We start from the raw sequence: 21,380 nt of genomic DNA, 5'->3' as shown, positions 1-21,380 counted from the left end.
TCCTATTTATGACATAATCAATGCTCACGCCAAATTTTGAGTTTCTATGACATTGGGAAGCGAGAAAATTAGATTCCGTACGTAAAATTTGGATGCCAATTCTTTGGCGCATAGAATTGAATAATCGAGTTGGGACCCATTACCTTTTACTATTTATGACATAATCAATGCTCACGCCAAATTTCGAGTTTTTATGACATTGGGAATCGAGAAAATTAGATTCCATACGTAAAATTTGGACGCTAATTCTTTTGCGCATAGAACTGAATAATCGAGTTGGGACCCATTACCTTTTCCTATTTATGACATAGTCAATGCTCGTGCCAAGTTTCATGTTTCTACGACAATGGGAAGTGAGAGAATTAGTGGCAATGATGGAAATCGAACGATCTACGTGGCTCTGTACGTGTCATAATAGAGCCTTAATGACATCACAATGCAGCTTTAACTGTCAGACATCCAGTGATGGAAATCAAACGATCTACGTAGGGGGGGGGGCGTAACTTTCGACGACGCTCTCGCGTGCGCCATTTATGGTAGGATAGTTGTACTATGCCTATAATCTTCCCAGGAGTGTACTTAACAACTTCCCAAAGTTTCATGGCGTTCGGGTGAATGGTGTAGTAGCGCATAAAGGACAAACAGACAGACAGACAGATAGACAGACAGACACGCACGCATACAGACATACATTCAATTTTATATATATATATAAAACGCAAAATCTGTTTGTGTCATATACAAATCCATCTATTATCCTCCCCCTAGAGACAGGCTAGGTCCCCTAGGTTCAAGATGTGGGGCCATCCCTATCGGAATGATCAACCTACTTTTAGGCAGGGTCTATCAAAGATGGTTAGCGAGAGAGATCCCACTCTTATTGTGAGGGATCAAACCCAGGACCTCCTGTACTCCAGTTGGCAGCTCTCCCTGCTAAGTCATCCAACCTTCTGGACAGCTTCCTTGGTGGACCTTAGCCTGGTTTCCATATCCCTGACCCAGTTCCCTGTCTTGGCTCCAGCCTGCTCTTGATTGGACTTCCTACTTAAACCTGGCCCACTCTTGCAAGATTATTGTGCCTCAGAGTCAAAGTCAAGCTCCACTACCTGCCTGCTTCTCTGCAACCTAACTGAGACATACTGTTACCAACCTCTGGCATTCCTACTGACAACATTACCTGCTTCCTCCCTTGTACTGAAAATTGTGATCACCTGTTACTGACTCCTGGTTCTCCTCTGACTATGCTCTTGGTCTGAACGGACTACAACACTGGAGGCTCCAACCAAGAACCAGACTGGTTACACTTATATTGGTGTTTCCCATATGTTGTTGTCTTCATTCATGTACATGTTGGTCCATTGTGGACATTAATTGCATAAAGTTTTGACATGTTGGTGACATTTGTAAGTGCCTCATCAGTGCACAGTAGCATTCTGATTGGTTACCTACCTTCCAATAGGTGGTGCTGTGGAGGATTATTCCATCACTCATTTGCATAACTTTTTCCCAGGGAGCATTGCTTTTCCTATATGACTCCCTACACCCTTGCGGTTCTCTCCACAAGGAGGAAGATTACCAACCCCCAGACTAAAGGTAAATAAGCATAAGCCTCACCCTCTTCCTCGCCAGTTCTCTGCAGTCCTTGAAAGTTGACACTATTGGCACATTCGATTTTGAGATTTAGATTTTACTTCAGCTATAAATAAGTTACATTTCTCTTCTATAATCAAACAGAAGAGTGGAGATAAGAAGCAAATGACAAGTGACAGTCGCCTTAATGGCTTTTTCCTTGTAATTTATTCCTCTGCACCTCGTGTTAAATGTAGGGTTTTCCTGTGGTGCATTAGCATGGATATGACTGGGAGTCATGCAGCAGCAGTAAGCATTGTGTCACATCTGATAACATGATATTGCGCTGATCATTAAAATGTGAACAACTAGGGGACATTTCAAAGTGATTTGTCCTTTTGTTTTAGTTAAATACACAACTGTCCTTCCCTTATAGAAGCCGCGCTGCTCATTTCTATTTGCCGGGAGTAGAGGGGCTATTGCTAGGAATATAAGCATGAATTACATACAGTAAAGGCCTTTTTTGCAAGTTTTCATGTATTGTTAAACATCTTATAGAGCAGGTGTTACTGAAATGTAAATAGTATCAAACCTCCCTAATCACATTACCATTTTTTTCTTTAACTGTCACCTCAGGTCCAAAATTCTGTCAGCTACTTTCTCCTCCTATTGCTTCCTGCACTGATCATTCACTCTGAATTTACTGCAAAATGCATCTTGAGAGACAAGGCAGATCAGCTTACTGAGTAAACAGGTTACATGTTATCCATAGAAGTCTATGGAGGGAAAGGGGGAGGAGGGAGCAGCTGCAGGTTGAGAAAGAGGCACAGACACACTGATACTTATGTGTCTTTCCTTACCCATCCTCTTGGCTGCATATGATCAAAAATGTGATAATTTTTTTTGTGATGCTCTATCTTAAGTTGACTATCCTATATATGTCTATTGTAGCCCCCCCACTGGTTGTAATGTGTATTACTGAATTCAGGGGGTTTGCTTATGTGTTGCAATGTTGTATCTCAGTCATCACTCATGCAGATGTTGTAAAGCTCATAATTCAGTCAAGGATGTAGCTGAAGGGCACTAATGGGCACTTGCCCCACTTACAAAGTGCAGGAGTCCTAGCTATGACTCTCAATTTGGGTATCTCCAAGCCATTGTACCTTCAATAAGAAAACATGCACATTTCTAGTATAAGGGCTTTAACCCACCAGCGTTTTTTTTTTTCTTGCACTGAGAAAGCGAGTGCAAATACTTGCCTCGCAGTGCAAAAAACGTGTCAATATCTCAAAATGCTTCCAATGGGGCCAGCAGCAGCAGTACCAGCCCCATTGAAAGCATAGGGAGTATATCGCAAACTTCTGCAACAGCTGTGACAGTTGTAGCAGGGGTTTCCTTCATCCCCGCGGGGAGCACAGGGATGAAGGAATCCTCTGTCACAGCTGTGGCAGAAGTCCAGAATGCTATCCCATTGCTTTCAATGGGATCGGCGCTGCTGCCGGTCCATTGAAAGCAGTGGGTTGTAGGCAACCGCCGCAGCATGATTTTCGGGGAAGGGCTTGAAATATAAGCCCTTCCCTGAAAATCATCCCTAGATGGTGAAAAAAAAAATTATATACTCGCCTCTCCGTCGCTCAGGCGCGTCCTCGGGCTGGCTCGCCTGCACTGCTGTCAAGCTCTTTCAGCCTCCCCGCCTCCTGAAAGGGCTGTGCTGATTGCCATTTGGCAACAATGACATACAATCTTTATTCTGTGGGTGAGTACAATTACAGTGATACCAAATTTTTATATTTTTTGTATGTTATACTATTCAACAAAAAAAGATTTCTGCCACAACCCTTTGACCACATTTTTATGCCAATGCAGCTGTATGAAGATTCGTTTTTGTGGGGGGACCTGAAGTTTTTATAACTTTTGATCACAATTGTGGCATTGCTTTTGTTGGCGGCACTCACCATGCGGGATAAATAAAATGGACTTTTACGGATGCGGCAATACCAATTTTTTTATGTGAATGACTGGGAAAGAGGGGGGGGGGAGATATAAAACTTTTAATATTTTTTAAATTTAATAAAAAAATAGAAAAACTTTATTAATGGCAAACCCCTCTAGACCACCAAACATTTTACAAGAATAATTTAATAAATTCTTAAACCAGCCTGTGCAAAAATATGCTATGTGGTACATGTAGAAACTTAGTATAGTGGGTGGGGGGATTGCCATCTCTGATATGGAATGTTTTTGCCGCTGGATCTAGCTATACGCCTCCAGAAGAACGAGCAGTAGTGGCATCAAAAGGGTTGATCCAGCCCTATCCTCATCTAATTCCTTGTTAGTTGAATCACTGGGGTTGGAGTCTGCTACCATGCGCCCGTACTGAGCCTTGCAGAATGTTATGTAATCTTGAGAACTATCTTCAGTTTTCCTTTTCAAACATCCAGAGCTTTACAAAGGCCTGGTGATCAGAAACCTTGTGCTGTAAAGGATATATCCTGAATGTCAACATTTCTAGCTCTAAATCCCAGAAGAACTTAATGTCTAACCTTACAAATTCATGCTGTGTAGAATTTAGAGGAAGACCATGTAATATCGGCCACTGATGCCTTCATACATATGCACAGGTAGTTTTGGGACTAGTCATGATACTGGGACATATATAGAACTCAGGGGTCCTCTTAACAAAATTCTAAAATTCCCCCACCAAAAAAAAATATATATAACCCCAATTCCAAAAAAGTTGGGACGCTGTATAAAATGTAAATAAATGTAAAGAAAAAAAGAATGCAATGATTTTGAAAATCTCTTCTAACCATATTGTATTCACAATAGAATATAGAAAGTGAGACATTTAAAAAAAATAACTAATTTAGTAATTGATGGCAGCAACACATTTCAAAAAAGTCAGGCCAGGGCCATGTCTACCATTGTGCAGCATCTCCTCTTCTTCTTACATCAGTCTGAAAACATCTGGAAAGTGAGGAGAGGAATGTTGTCCCACTCTTGTCTGATGTAGGATTCTAGTCGCTGAACAGTCCTTGGTCGTCTTCGCTGGATTTTTTTGTTTCATAATGCCCCAATACTTTCTATGGGTGAAAGGTCTGGACTGCAGGCGGCCACTTCAGCACCCGGACTCTTCTGTGAAGCCATGCTGTTGTGATGGATGCAGTATGTGGCTTAGCATTATCTTGCTGAAATATGCAAGGCCTTCCCTGAAAGAGATGTTGTCTGGATAGGAGCATATGTTGTTCTAAAACCTCTATATACTGCTCAGCATCGATAGAGCCTTTCAAGATGTGTAAGCTGCCCATGCCATAGGCACTAATGCAACCCCATACCACCAGAGATACAGGCTTCTGAACTGTGCGCTGATAACAAGCTGGATGATCCCTCTCCTCTTGAGTCTGCAAGACACGGCATCCATGGTTTCCAAAAAGAATTTAACATTTTGATGACATGGTTGCTGCCGACTGGATGTTCAGGGATGACGAGAGCAGTTAGAAGGGGCACTAATACTACTTGTTCCACTCAGAGGTGGCAGGATTGACAGATGGGGCCACCGAAAGTTGATTAGTTGAAAGCAGTATTATTGGTTGGGGGCACTATAGTTTTGTGCAGCCACAGAGTGGGACTAGTACTATTTACCAATTACTGAGAGGTTTATGGGGATACTGCAGGATGAGGAGGTGCAAGTCATGGGTGCAAGACATCTTCATGGTGGTCTGTGCCCAGAGAAATGAAAGTGGATGTCACCATGCAGAGGAAACGTTATCTGCGATATCTGGAAGTGACTGCACTGTAATCACTATCACTGGAGGTTACTGCACTATAATCGCTATCACTGGAGGTTACTGCACTGTAATCGCTATCACTGAAGGCTACTGCACTGTAATCGCTATCACTGGAGGTTACTGCACTGTAATCACTATCACTGGAGGTTACTGCACTGTAATCACTATCACTGGAGGTTACTGCACTGTAATCTCTATCACTGGAGGTTACAGCACTATAATCGCTATCACTGAAGGCCACTGCACTGTAATCACTATCCGTAAAGGGTACTGCACTGTAATCACTATTACTGCAGGTTACTGCACTGTAATCGCTATCACTGAAGGTTACTGCACTGTAATCACTATCACTGGAGGTTACTGCACTGTAATCGCTATCACTGAAGGTTACTGCACTGTAATCACTATCACTGAAGGTTACTGCACTGTAATCACTATCACTGGAGGTTACTGCACTGTAATTGCTATTACTCAAGGTTACTGCACTGTAATCGCTATCACTGGAGGATACTGCACTGTAATCGCTATCACTGGAGGTTACTGCACTGTAATCGCTATCACTGAAGGTTACTGCACTGTAATCACTATCACTGGAGGTTACTGCACTGTAATCGCTATCACTGGAGGTTACTGCACTGTAATCACGATCACTGGAGGATACTGCACTGTAAACACTATCACTGGAGGTTACTGCACTGTAATCGCTATCACTGAAGGTTACTGCACTGTAATCACTATCACTGAAGGTTACTGCACTGTAATCGCTATCACTAAAGGTTACTGCACTGTAATCGCTATCACTGGAGGTTACTGCACTGTAATCGCTATCACTGGAGGTTACTGCACTGTAATCGCTATCACTAGAGGTGACTGCACTGTAATCGCTATCACTGGAGGTTACTGCACTGAAATCCCTATCACTGGAGGTTACTGCACTGTAATCGCTATCACTGGAGATTGCTGCACTGTTATTGCTATCACTGTGTAGAGCCAGTATTTGACTAGTATATGGTGTCAACATTATTTAGCAATATTATTTAGAGGTATACTCAAACTGAGCCCATCGTGTCATAAGGGCTGTCTTACAGAACACTAAAAAAAATAAATATATATATATATATATTGTGAGGGATTAGCGTTTAGGATCGGTAGCAACCTGGGCATACACAGTCAGAGACAGTGACACTTGCGATAAAGTCTTTAGTCCAGGCTTTGCCTGGGTTTATTTCCAAGCAAACAACGCAAAAATACAGGCCTGAACATCAGGCAAACATAAAATAAATCCTGCTCGTCCGAGCACTTACTAAACAGGTAGCGTCCCTGTCTACACTCTGGTAACACAAATGGCTCCTGCACACAGCCAGCCAGGCCTCTCAGACCTGCAGAGGTCTCAGCTCTCTCCTAGGCCCTGTAGGCCCAGGCTTTATATGGCCTGGTACCAGCCCCACCTCGTACGTGGGAGTGACCATCCCACCCTTCGCTTTGGTCACTCCAGGAAAAGCCGGCCCGGATTATGTGGCTTGGAGCCACTTACTTGCTACACCGTGTCAGTAACTTAATGTTACTGACACCATACTGCCGGCTTCCTCCACCGAGCCCAGGCTGCTCGGTGGCACGTATCTGCCCAAGCGCTCCCCAGGGCAGCATAGGAGAGCATCCTAGGTGACACATACCTGCCCTCCAGCACCTTGCCGGTCACCGTCTCACATACCCTCCCCCTCTGTTCGAGCCTGTGGGGTCGGACAACTTTCGCCGTCATGCAATGCGTCCTTGATAAGGCATCGGCATTACCCTGTAGCTTTCCGGCCCTGTGCTCTACCGAAAAGCTAAAATTTTGAAGGGTCAGGAACCATCTAGTGACTCTGGCATTTCTTTCTTTCGCCTGTGACATCCAGGTTAAGGGGGAGTGGTCTGTGATCAGCCTGAAGTGCCGACCTAGCAGGTAGTATTTTAGGGATTCCAGAGCCCACTTGATGGCTAGGCACTCCCACTCAACGATACTGTAATGTTTTTTCGGTGGTGTGAGCTTCCTGCTCAGATATATCACGGGATGTTCCTCTCCCTCTACTTCTTGGGACAGAACTGCTCCCAGTCCCACATCGGACGCGTCTGTTTAGACAATAAATTCTCTTTTGAAATTGGGTGTGACTAACACTGGACGTCTACAGAGGGCCCGTTTTAATTCTTGGAATGCCTTTTCTGCGTCAGGGTTCCACTTGACCATGACTGACTTACTGTTCTTGGTCAAGTCTGTTAGGGGTGCTGCTATGCTAGCAAAGTTTTTCACGAACCGCCTATAGTACCCTACAATGCCTAAAAAGGCTCTCACCTGCTTTTTAGTAGTGGGTTGTGGCCAGTCCTGAATGGCTTCAATTTTATTGATCTGGGGTTTTATAATACCCCTGCCTATTACATACCCCAGGTATCGTGCTTCTTCGAGGCCAATGGCGCACTTCTTTGGGTTTGCTGTGAGCCCTGCTTTTCTAAGGGAGTTCAGTACTGCCTGTACCTTGGGTAGATGGCTGTCCCAGTCTTCGCTAAAGATGATGATATCATCTAAATATGCTGACGCATATTAACGATGGGGTTTGAGTATGATATCCATCAATCTTTGGAAGGTTGCTGGGGGTCCATGCAAACCGAAGGGTAGGCAGATGTACTGAAACAACCCTTCTGGTGTGGCAAACGCACTCTTTTCTTTCGCGCTCTCTGTAAGGGGAACCTGCCAGTAGCCTTTAGTAAGGTCGAGAGTGGAAAAGTACCTGGCATGACCCAGTCTCTCAATTAACTCGTCCACTCTCGGCATTGGGTATGCGTCAAACTTTGACACGTCATTTAGCTTCCGGAAGTCGTTACAGAAGCGCAGAGAGCCATCAGGTTTTGGTATCAGCACGATAGGGCTGGACCACTCGCTTTTCGACTCAATTACTCCGAGGTCTAGCATTTTCTTGAGCTCCTCTGAGATGGCTCGTATGCGGGCTTCTGGAACCCTGTACGGTTTCAACTGAACCTTTACCCCTGGTTTAGTTATAATGTCGTGTTTTATAACACCAGTACGCCCTGGTATATCGGAGAACACATCTGAATTACGTTGTATAAATTCCCTTGACTCTTGTTGTTGGGATTTGGACAGGGACCCTGATACACACACCTCTGGGACCCCACCATGGGGGGTGCTCACTGCAGTCAGGGCTTCTCTGTCCTTCCATGGCTTAATTAGGTTTACATGGTACAACTCTTCTGGTTTCCGCCTACCTGGCTGGTATACCTTATAATTTACCTCTCCGACTTTCTCAATTATTTCATAGGGCCCTTGCCATTTTGCTAGGAATTTACTTTCTAGGGTGGGCACCAACACTAGTACTCGATCCCCAGGGTTGAAGGTTCTCACCTTGGCGGACCTGTTATATACCCGGCTTTGGGCTTCTTGAGCCTGCTGTAAATGTTCTCTAACAATGGGCATGACCGCCGCAATTCGATCTTGCATGAGGGAAATGTGTTCAATAACACTCCTGTAGGGGGTGGACTCGTGCTCCCAGGTCTCCTTAGCTACATCAAGGAGCCCTCGGGGATGTCTACCATAAACTAATTCAAAGGGAGAGAACCCAGTGGAGGATTGTGGGACTTCACGGATTGAGAACATTAGATATGGCAGCAGACAGTCCCAGTCCTTCCCATCCTTATTGACTACCCTTTTTAGCATGCTTTTTAGGGTCTTATTAAATCTCTCAACCAGACCATCCGTCTGTGGGTGGTACACAGACGTCCGTAAGTGCTTAATATTCAGCAGCTTACACAATTCCTTCATGACCTTTGAAATAAAGGGGGTTCCTTGATCCTTCAGGATCTCTTTTGGTATGCCCGTGCGGGAGAACATGTGAAGTAGTTCCTTTGCAATACCCTTGGATGACGTATTGCGTAAAGGAACAGCTTCGGGGTAACGGGTGGCATAGTCTACAACCACTAATATATGTTGGTGACCCCGGGCAGACTTTACCAGGGGCCCAACTAGGTCCATAGCGATCCGCTCAAACGGCACCTCTATGATGGGCAAGGGCACTAAGGGGCTCCGGTAATGGGGCATAGGAGCTGTTATTTGACACTCCGGGCATGACTCACAGTAATGTTTTACATCACCATGTACCCCAGGCCAGAAAAAACGCTGAAGGATGCGTTCCTTAGTCTTTTCGCTCCCGAGATGACCTTCCAGCACATGCTTGTGCGCCAGGTCTAAGACCATCCTGCAATAAGACTGAGGTACCACCAGCTGTTCCACAACCTCGCCACGGACCTTGTCAACCTGATACAACAATTCTTGGTTGACTGCAAGGTGTGGAAACACAGTATCAGCCCCTGGGAATTGAGGCTCCCCATTTATCACTTTAACATTTTCCCTAGCTTTTACTAAGGTGGGGTCTCGGAGCTGCTCAGTTCCGAAATTGGCACGTGAGACCTCTAAGTCAGGCATAGCAACCTCTAAGTCAGGCATAGCAACTGTACCTCCGTCTCACCCGCCAGTACTGTTAAGGGAAAGTTATCCCCATCTTCTTGGGTCACCCCTACTGCCGGAACCGTACCCTCAGGGTCAAACGGTTCTGGACACACATCATACACATTTGCATTATCATGAACCTTATTTGCAGACGACCCTCTGTGTCGCCACAAGTCCCAAAATAGGGGAAAGTCTCTCCCGAGGATCACGGTGTGCATTAAGGATTTTACGACGCCCACCTCATGGGTAGCAAGTCCACACGGAGTCTCAAGTCTTACAAGGGCAATAGGATATTCCTTGGTGTCCCCATGCACACACACAACCCCCATGCGACGGCCGGTGAAGGTTGTGGGATCGACCAGGCTGGAGTGCACCAGTGTAACCAAGCTCTCTGAGTCCAGTAGAGCTGTCACCGCAAAGTCATTCACCTTTAGGTGACATAATGGTCGATCAGTCTCTGACGCCGTCTCAGCAGAACACACTGGCCGTGCGAACATCGACCTCCGACGGGCAGAGTCACAGTCCATTGGTTCCACAGTAAGTGGCGGCAATATGCCCGGGCTCACGACAGCGCCAACATAGTATGGGGCCCCGGTCCCCTTGGGCTTCTGCCCGGGACCGGACTGTCCAGTTGGGACTCCTCTTCTGTCCCACATGATCCCCCTCTGAGCCGCCTCCCTTTGGGACATTTTTGACACCCCTTACATACGGAACAGTCTTACCCGGTGCTCCGGCCGACTTGCTGTTCCTGGGGTTGGAACGTCGAGGAGGCACGGCTTGCAGTAAGTCCTTCGTGGCTTTATACCTCTCAACGAGGCTCACAAGTTGGTCCACATCCTGGGGACCTCCTTGTCCCACCCAGTGCTGGATTGCGGGGGGCAACGAGCGTATAAACTTATCTAGAACCACTTTCTGTACGATCTCTGCCGGGGACGACTCCTCCGGCTGCAGCCACTTTCTGACCAGGTGGAACAGGTCGTACATCTGGGAGTGAGCTGGCAGGTGGTCAGCAAAAGTCCAGGCATGTACGCGTTGGGCCCGCACATGGGTGTCCACGCCCAAGCGTGCCAGGATCTCACCTTTCAGCTTATTATAGTCCTTGGCATCCTGCTCACCGAGGTCAAAATAGGCCTTTTGGGGTTCTCCCGTCAGGAAAGGCGCTACTACCTCAGCCCACTGAGGCGCCGGTAACTTCTCCCTCTCGGCCACTCTCTCAAAGACCGCGAGACAGGCCTCGATGTCATCGGTGGGTGTCATCTTTTGTAAGGCCGCCTGTACCGCGGTAAGGGTGGTGGGGAGCGAACCAGACGACCTCTGCACACTTTGCGCCAGGAGAGCATTAGTCTCGGCCTGAGCTCTCATGGCCTCCTCATGGATCTTTTGCTGCTGAGCCAACGTTTGTTGCTGCTGCACGTTCATTTGCACCAGCTGCTTTATCAGTTCTTCCATCTTGGCAGTGTCTGGTTGCTGTGCCGTTGCAGCTTTCACCCAGGACATGGGGGGTTACAGCACTCTCCAGTCAATCTCTCGTGGGCGGTTGCCCTTAGCAACAGTTCTCCAGCTGCTGCAGCAAAATGTCCATTAATTGGTGTATGTCTCTTTAAGACCGCTGCCCGCATCCAAACACCATATGTGAGGGATTAGCGTTTAGGATCGGTAGCAACCTGGGCATACGCAGTCAGAGACAGTGACACTTGCGATAAAGTCTTTAGTCCAGGGTTTGCCTGGGTTTATTCCCAAGCAAACAACGCAAAAATACAGGCCTTAACATCAGGCAAACATAAAGTAAATCCTGCTCGTCCGAGCACTTACTAAACAGGTAGCGTCCCTGTCTACACTCTGGTAACACAAATGGCTCCTGCACACAGCCAGCCAGGCCTCTCAGACCTGCAGAGGTCTCAGCTCTCTCCTAGGCCCTGTAGGCCCAGGCTTTATATGGCCTGGTACCAGCCCCACCTGGTACGTGGGAGTGACCATCCCACCCTTCGCTTTGGTCACTCCAGGAAAAGCCGGCCCGGATTATGTGGCTTGGAGCCACTTACTTGCTACACCGTGTCAGTAACTTAATGTTACTGACACCATACTGCCGGCTTCCTCCACCGAGCCCAGGCTGCTCGGTGGCACGTATCTGCCCAAGCGCTCCCCAGGGCAGCATAGGAGAGCATCCTAGGCGACACGTACCTGCCCTCCAGCACCTTGCCGGTCACCGTCTCACAATATGTAAATAGATATAATATGTGTGTGTATAATACATAGAAGTGTCCTGTAAGAGAACCCTTATAACATGCTGAGCGCAGAAAAAGTGCCTTAGGGGCCCTCATAGCAAAATTCTGAATCTCCCCCAACAAAAAAATGTTATATATATATATATATATATTTATCTTGATGACATGGTTGCTGCCCAGCCGGAGGTGACCACACCAAGCAATTATTTTCTTCTTGCCATTAATGTGACCAGTAAAAAAACAAATACTGACGCCAACCACTAGGCAACCCTACATTAGTCCCTGTCCCCACTGAGGCTCATAATTAGAGATGAGCGAGTATACTCGCTAATGCTAACTACTCGAGCGAGTAGTGCCTTAGTCGGGTATCTGCCCGCTCGTCTCTAAAGATTCAGGGGCCGGCGGGGAGCGGCGGGGGAGAGCGGGGAGGAATGGAGGGGTGATTCCTCTCTCCCCCCTGCTCACCGCCGCAACTCACCTGTCACCCGCACCGGCAGCCAAATCGTTAGAGACGAGCAGGGAGATACTCGAATAAGGCACTACTACCTCAAGTAGTTAGCCTTAGTGAGTATGCTCGCTCATCTCTACTCATAATCTAAATTTCATATTAACCTATTGGTATGTCTTTCTGGAAACCCACACAAACATAGCGATGGCACACAATTTCCAAGTAGGAGTTGCCGTTGGTCAGATTCAAACCCAGGACCCCCAGGAACTAACCACTGATCTACCATGCATTATTTAATTGTAACATTTCAGTAAACTGCGAACAATCTGAATATTTTTTCATTCTTTCCAACTCCCTGTATATCATATCGATAATATATCTTCGGCATTCTACTCAGATTGCATGTCCGTCCCACGGGTTCCATGTAACCATTGACTGAAAATGAGATCACATTTTCTAAAAATCACCAAAAACATCCATAACGATGACATTCATAATCTAAAACCTAAATTCCATGGTTTTCCATACTGAATAGTTCCGTCATTGAATATTCACTCTTGACAAATTTGCTTAATGTACTAATTCACAGAGCGCAGAAGGCCCTTGACCGCTGCCCCTTGTTAGAGCAGGCTGCCCGTTTGATAAATGATTATTTCAGATAATTATAGGACGTGCATCTATCAGACAATCTCTTGTGCTTCCCTGTCCATCACCTTCCAGTTAACAGATGTATCAGTGTTCTGCATTGTAATCTCAGCGCTCTGCGACACTTAGCTGCCAAATGAGGTGAAGATTGTGCTGACAGGTGTTACTGGATTGGCAACACTTGCAGAGTAATTCTTTATTGTGTTTTGCTTCCTACCGATTGGTTGCATCTTGGCTCTATTCTCTAGTTTAGTTAAATAGATCTGATGCTACAGTATATTCTGCATTAGCACAAGGAGCAGAGATGTAGAGCAATCACTTTGGGCACTTACTGCAATATCTTTAACCCCTTAAGGACCACGGTGTTTTGGTCCTAAAGATCCAGACACTTTTTAAGGATTTTACCCATGTGGTGGTTTTACTGCCCTATTTTTTTCTTCAGCTACCGAAATTATTTTTGCTGCGTTTTTTTTCTGTGACATGTAGGGCTATTTTTTTTTTATCTATTCTTCACTGACTTTTTTTTTAGTTTCTTAGTTTTATTGGGGGTATAAAGCTAAAAGAAAGATTTATAGTTATTTATTTTTATAATTAGTATATGTATGCTAAAATAAAGTAGGAAAATGGGTTCCTCATTTGGTTTCGGACGTTTTGATATATAATTTGTATAGTTTTGGACTACAGGGCACATTTGGCGAGTGTTTTTGTCATTTTCTTTTTTATGTATAAAGTTTTATTTTGTAATTTTTTAAAACTTATTTTTGTAATTTTTTTTTACCATCTATGTTCCGCCATAACTTCATATAAGACATGTGGGGGTCATTCACATTGGATGTATTTATTTTTTTTATTTCACAAGTTTCCACTGTAGCCAGGGCATCCATAGGAGCCCAAGTTACAGGAGAAAACATCTCCCTGTAGTGACAATAGCCACTAGAAGTGCTGATCAGGGTCTGCTAGGTCACTCCAGCTCTGCTGTAACAGAGGGTTATTGGTGATTATGTGATTGCCGGGTCGCATAGTGGAAGTAACACTTCCACTTCCACTCTTTAGTACATAGCGCTCATTGATCCTTAAGGGGTAACCATATATACAGTACATTTCAAATGTTTTAGGCAGATGTGGAAAGATGCTGCAAATTAAGAATGCTTTAAAACATAGAAGTGTTATATCTTATTTTTGGCAATTAACAAAATACAAAGTGAATGAACAAAAGAGAAGCCAAATCAGTAGTTGGTTTGACCTCCCTTTGCCTTCAAAATAGCATCAATTCTTCTAGGTACACTTGCACACAGTGTTTTAAGGAATGAGCAGGGAGGTTGTTCTAAACATCTTGGAGAACTGATCACAGATCTTCTGTGGATGTCGGCTCACTCAAATCCTTCTGTCTCTTCATGTAATCCCAGACAGACTGGATGATGTTGAGATCAGGGTTCTGTGGGGCCATATTACCACTTCCAGGACCCCTTGTTCTTCTTTACACTTAAGATAGTTCTTAATGGCATTGGCTGGATGTTTTTTGTCATTGTTCTGTGGCAGAATAAATGTGGGGCCAATCAGACGCCTCCCTGATGGTATTACATGATGGATAATTCCCCAACTCCATTTGTCAAAATGCAGCACCAAACTTTCAGGGAACCTCCACCATGCTTCACTGCTGCCTGCAGAGACTCATTATTGTACCGCTCTTCAGACCTTCAGCGAACAAACTGCCTTCTTTTACAGTCAACTGTTTCACATTTTTACTCCTCAGTCCAGAGCACCTGCTGCCATATTTCTGCACCCCAGGTCCTATGTTTTCATGAATAGTTGAGTTGCTTGGCTTTGTTTCTAAGTTGAATGCATAACTTTTTGGCTACAATTGCTTCAAGAAGACCACTTCTGGACAGACTACTTCAAACTACTTCAGAATTTACTAGCTCATAGATTCCAAAGTATCCTCCTCCACTCCATGCATAGATCCAATCCCATGTGCAAGGGCTAAACATTAGACAAACGTCAATTGTAAAAACAGCCCAGCATCCAGGAGTATGAGGATACAAAGTTATGAAGAAGGCTTATGCTGAAACATGTGGTTATCTTGTTTGTCCCTAGTAGATATTGGATGTACGGTTTTAATTTTTGCTAAATAAACCAGATGTTTTTTATCCCCATACTCCTGGATGCTAGATTGTTTTTACAATTGAAATAGATCCCACTAGTCACTGCCAGTTCAGAGCTCATGGCACTGCTGCACATCTCCCGACTTGGAAGGGAAGTAAGCATGGTTAGTCATACACCTGACTATATTCCTACAAAATCCCTGACTTTATTCCAAGTGTACCTAGAAGAATTTATGCTGTTTTGAAGGCAAACAGCGGTCACGCCAAATATTGATTTAATTTAGATTTCTCTTTTGTTCATTCACTTTGCATTTTGTTAATTAACAAAATAAACTATTAACACTTCTATTCTTACTTTGCAGTATTTTTCCCCACACCTGCTTAAAACTTTTGCATAGTACTTTATATATAAATATATATACACTTGTCATGTAGCCAGGTAAATAGTGCCAAATATTCCCTAGATTACTACTGCATGCATTTGCCTGGAGAGTGACATATTGTCATATTGCACGTTTACTGTGTAACTGCTTAGATACTGCCAAACTGCACCTTCATAGCGACATATATTTTTCACCTAATGCCTTCCAATACTCATATAGTGTCAATATCTTGCCTACATAAATCTATACTGTGCCTACATAGTGCCTAATATTGACCAAGTAGAGCAATGCAGTGCCAACATTATACCAAACAGTGCTCAGAGTTCATTACTTTGCCTGCATGGTCAAACACTGCACCATTGTGCCAACAAAGAGTCATAAAGTGCTTGCATAGAGTCTTGCGAAATAGTTCTTAAGGGGCCATATATTTATGGCATATAGGTATGTAGTGCCCAGCAGTGTCCACACAGAGGTGATAAGTGCCATTTATTGTCTACATGTCATATAGTGCTCACATAGCTCTTTGCTAAAGTGTGCCTAAGAGTACCATACGTTGCCCAGGAGGACACTGTCAAGCGGTGCCATGATTGAGCTCTATCCTTAGAGCAAAAGGGGAGACACAAGGTTTCTCCCATAGACGGCACCTTCTGTTTCCATGGACGGAATACAGACAGGAGAGACAGGACAAGTGTACCATGAGTGTTCTGTAGGACCCGCTGGGTCACTACACCAGCACTACTCACCTACTAGGGTGAGATTTCCTTTTTCCCTTCGTTTTAGTTCAATTGTTAAAGTTTTGTTCTCCTGGTTATCATTATATGCAGTTGGACAACTATTATGTCTGATCCGGATAAGGTGTTTTGGCGTCTCGCTCATACTTAACAAGTCCTGAGTGATATAATACTCACCCATCGCAGAGTAGCTAACACTTACCTCTCTCTTGTTCCTGCTCCGAGAAAGAACTTGAAAAAAGCGATACTGTCCCCTGTTCACAGCCGCTGGCAAAAGTAGTAGTGTCTCATAGACATTACTAGCCCTACTACAGAAGGGGTCTTGTTATTTTGTATAATGCCAACTTCTTCCACAGTGCTTTCAGGTAAATTTTTTGTTTATTACCCCCCAGCAAACTCATTTTACCGAACTTGGAAGGATGGAAGGCTGAGTCAACCTTGAGCCAGCTACCTGAACCTACCGGGGATTGAACCAACAACCTTCAGGTTGTGAGTGAGAGCTTAGAACTGCATTGAGCTGTCACCTCCTTTGCAACTCAGTGGGGATGAGACAGCAGGGAGAGCGCCTCAGACATGGGCAAATCTGCCTACTTATTCAGCAGTATGAAAACGGTGGTGGCGTATCTTTCAGGGTCCTGGAAAGTTTGTGGGATAGTATAATGGCAGCCATATTGGCTGCTCCCCAGATGTAATTAAGAAACAGCTTCAACTTGTCCGCTCAATTAATAATATGCATATTTTATCCTTACAGGGTATCAGCAGCCTTTTCAGTTCTCTAAAAGTTGTTCGACTACTACGACTGGGACGTGTGGCGAGGAAGCTGGATCATTACATCGAATATGGAGCAGCAGTCTTGGTCTTATTGGTGTGTGTCTTTGGCCTAGCGGCTCACTGGTTGGCTTGCATCTGGTACAGTATTGGGGATTATGAAGTCATTAATGGAGACACAATTAGAAATGAAAGCTGGCTCTTTCAGTTGGGAATGACCATTGGATCTCCTTATCGGTATAACTTATCGGGCTCAGGAAGATGGGAAGGTGGGCCGAGCAAGGATTCTGTCTACATATCCTCCCTGTATTTTACTATGACCAGCCTCACTAGTGTGGGATTTGGAAATATTGCACCTACTACAGATGGAGAGAAGATCTTTGCTGTGGCCATGATGATGATTGGATGTAAGTACGCTATCTTTATCATTAGTAGTATGTAACCTATATTTATTACCTGCATACAGTAGAAGAAATAAATACTTGTGATATTTTATCCAGTCAGTTCAAAGGGAAATTACAGAGCTGAGATAGTTATTGGGCTTGCAACTCTCAGATAAAAGTTTATGAATATGCCAAAATATGTAAGATATATAAAAATGCTTATGTCATCATCTCTTAAAGGGGTTGTCTAGGATCTAATATTTAATGGCACTTTGTGTTATGTTGCTTTGCACAAATACAGGACTAAGGCATGATAGGAAATGAGAGTATAGATGTCAGTCACCCTGCTGCCTCTCCCACATTCAGCTGCTCAAACAGTAAACATTGGGAACACAATTAAAAAGGGTTGTCCAGTTACTATAGCACCAAGTACCCTAAAATAACAAACAGGACAGTACTTACCCGTCCTCTGCTTCGGGAATCCAGAGCCATTGCCCTGTTGTCCTCCCTCTGTTTATTGTGAAGATGACATCATAGGAAGTCAGAGGCTGTAGAGTTACCGTTCGGAAGTACTGGCATTATGTGTGCTGATGCCAGGAGAACAAGTGGTAATGCTGCAGTCTCTGATTGGCTTCAGCAGTCGGGTGACTTCCTGTGATGTCATCTTCACAACAATCACTGGGAGGATGGCGGAGCAATGGTGCTGGATCATTGCAGCAGAGGACGGGTAAGTACTGCTCTTTTTGTTACTTTAAGAAACTTGGTGCTATGGCAAGAAAGTTGTCAGGTAATTGGATAACCCCTTTGACTCTATTAAAGAGCAGGACCTATTAATATTCTTAAAGGGGCTGTGCCAAGATAGCATTCCCCTGTTCATATGTCCTATTAGGGACCCCCCGTATGTCCCAGAACAGGCAGTTGCTCACTAATAGCTGCTTCTGTCCTTCTGCCATCTTGTAATACTAAATGTCCCCTGCAGCAGAAAAGTCAGGCTGGCCGCAGCTTTCCTCGTCAAGATCGGCTGTTTGCCAAGGATGCTGAGAGCGGCCCCAAATACTCAAAAAGTTGTACATTTTGGCACAACCACTTTCAAGAGCGTCTACACTTATCATCAAAATTACTTACATCTTATAAATCTTTGAGTTGTCCTCTTGTAGGAGTGTTCACCTCATTATTACGGGTATGCCAGATCGCTATGTCCGTATCTTTTATGTCATTGTATGCAAACGCTTGTACTTTCCTTTGTCTATAAAGTTTATGTTACTATAGTTGGTGGCCAAGTGGAAACTCTGTGGCAATAGTAGGAGAGGGCATTTCTTTATGGCACGAGTCTCGTGTTTAGATCCAAGAAGTTGCAGCTCTGGGCATCATTTCACGGTGAGCTAGTCATGTGCAGGGTCATTCTTATTTTGGGGACCCCGTGTGATCTAGGGGAAAGAAGAGGCGTATAGACATTGGGCAGGCATACAGGACTTAAAATGATTGTCCAGTAATATGATGTTATTGTCTGTCCACAGTATAGGGGGTAGTTTTATGACTGGGGGAAAGGGGCTGAGACTTGGACCGACCAACGATTCCAGGAACGGAGGTCTCGAAGGTCCCCGCATCAATGGAGTAGAGGTCGTGCTTGAGCGCAACCGATCCATCAATTTCACTGTAAGTGCTGGAAATTGCACAGTATAAATGCTTGGCAAATGTCAACACTCATATTGAAATGAATGGAGTGGTGACTTCTGCTCCATGTCCTCAGGAAAAATGGGAGTCCCAGCATTCGAACCCCCATTGTTCAGAAAGTTATCCATAATCCTGTGGATAGGAAATCATTTTATAGCTTGGTGCAACTCCTTTACTCCTTTAATAAAAAAACGTTGGCACCTTGGTTTGTTAGGCATACACCTTGTTTTTGGGCAACATCCTCTTGTAGAATTTTATGTGTGAAAATGCAACAAAAGATCCACTTTCAGTCTCCAATGGAATGCAACAGACCAACCAGCTGGGTCAATCTTCTCCGGCATTAGAGATAATGAAAAAGTAAAGATGATGTCAGCATCTCCATATGGTGTCTTTATTGTCCTAGAGCAATGTACAAAAAATAAATATTTCAGCTTCTATGGACCTTTATTATGCTTGGTAAAGGCTCATAGGAGCTGAAACATTGCCCTTTTTTGTATGCTGTTGTGGGACAATCAAGACACCATTTGGAGATGCTAACATTGTCTTTCCTTTTTCATTATCCTCTTATAGATGTCAGGTCCCTTGGTGTGACGCACTTAGTGGAATGATGAAACAGAGAAGTATGACTGAGCAAAGACAGACCGAGCGTAGCACCCTGGGCCAAGCTGAAGGGAGACAGCTGTGGGAGTGGGTGCCACTTGTGAAGAGGTGGTCCCAAGGGAAAAAGAGAAATGGCGTAAAACTATCCTTTGGGATCACTACTGTGTTGAATGCCCATAGATCCAATGTGGGTGAGAGAGGAAACCTCCCTGCTAAATTGACTCTAAATTCTAGCTGTTTCCTTAAGACACTGCAAATGTCAGTGGTTGGGACAGGCCTGGGAGCTGTGCAACATTTCTGGTGAATTTCGAGTTGCCCGTGGAACTTCTGGTGGACTCAAATCATTCATGAATTGTATGGGAGGCCATTGATCTGTTTTGCAGCTATGTAATACTATATGTCTACAGGGAAAAATAAGCTGATGAAAGGGTTGTCTGTGATAAAATTAATAGTCCTGAGAAAGTTGGATGACTGTCTTTCATCTGGGGCAGAACTTTTTTTTGCTGCTCTAGCCCTGTTTCGAAATGCAATGGTCCAGGCAGAGTTGCTAGTCCACCCTCCCCTCCCTCCACCAGCACCTGGGATTAGTTGGTGCCACTCTGTTACTACTGGTGGACACTGCAATAAAATACTTGCTTCTAAGTTACAGTGCTGTTTTTGTCCAATCATGTGCCAGACCACCATGATGCCCTCTGATCTCGAATTGCCTAATCTGATACTAATGCTGTAAAGACTTCTTGTGCTGTGTAAATAAAAGGAGTGAGTTTTTCATCATTGGTTATCACTAATCAATCACCAAGGGAAGCAGAAAAGATGAAATGGGCAGAAAATAGATGTAATTATCACCTCTTTATATTTCATCCCGTTATTGCCATACGGGGCCTTTGATGTTTTTTTCTGAAACCATCTATACTTAATGCAGTGCTTTGATTCCACTTTCTTTAATGCTTCACTTTTAGTGACTGATTTTGAACTTTATAATAATACTATTATATTGCAGAAAGGAGGATATCAGTAATGTGGTTTATTGAGATGATCGAACATCAATGTGGCAGAATAATACATCTGACGTTTCTTACCATAGAAATATTTTTTTCAGGAGGTAAATCTTTTCAATTGAGTGCACATTGTAAAGTACACTACCCCATTACAGTCAACTTGGCTATTCAAACATGCATTTTTTTACATAGTGTAAAAGTCCTATTCTGTATAACGTCAGAATTAGAGATGAGCGAATATACTCGTTTCGAGTAATTACTTGATCGAGCACCGCGATTTTCGAGTACATCCGTACTCGGGTGAAAAGATTCGGTGGGTGCCAGGGGGCGGGGGAGGCATGGCAGAGCGGGGGGTCGCAGCGGGGAACAGGGGGGAGCCCTCTCTCTCTCTCACTCCCCGCTGCAACCCCCCCACTCACCCACGGCGCCCCCCGAATCTTTTCGCCCGAGTACGGAAGTACTCGAAAATCGCGGCGCTTGGGCGGAAAAGGGGCGTGGCCGAGTAGGTTCGCTCATCTCTAGTCAGAATGCATGCACAAAAAAGCCTGAGCACACACAGAGGACATACATGTGC

The 21,380-nt window shown here is 44.6% G+C and overlaps 1 protein-coding gene across 1 annotated transcript in view; it reads left to right on the top strand.

Annotated features, from left to right (window-relative positions):
• KCNH1 (potassium voltage-gated channel subfamily H member 1) overlaps positions 1-21,380 on the top strand; it is a 348,715-nt gene that overhangs the window by 72,096 nt on the left and 255,239 nt on the right. Inside the window, exon 7 of the mRNA XM_066594506.1 lies at positions 17,135-17,558. Within this exon, the coding sequence (XP_066450603.1) occupies positions 17,135-17,558 (424 nt within the window). The remainder of the gene's footprint in view (positions 1-17,134; positions 17,559-21,380) is intronic.

Source organism: Eleutherodactylus coqui, chromosome 3, assembly GCF_035609145.1.
Source record: "Eleutherodactylus coqui strain aEleCoq1 chromosome 3, aEleCoq1.hap1, whole genome shotgun sequence".
NCBI lineage: Eukaryota > Metazoa > Chordata > Amphibia > Anura > Eleutherodactylidae > Eleutherodactylus > Eleutherodactylus coqui.
The sequence above is the reverse complement of the archived record's forward strand: the minus strand, read 5'-3'. Positions and strand labels throughout refer to the sequence as shown.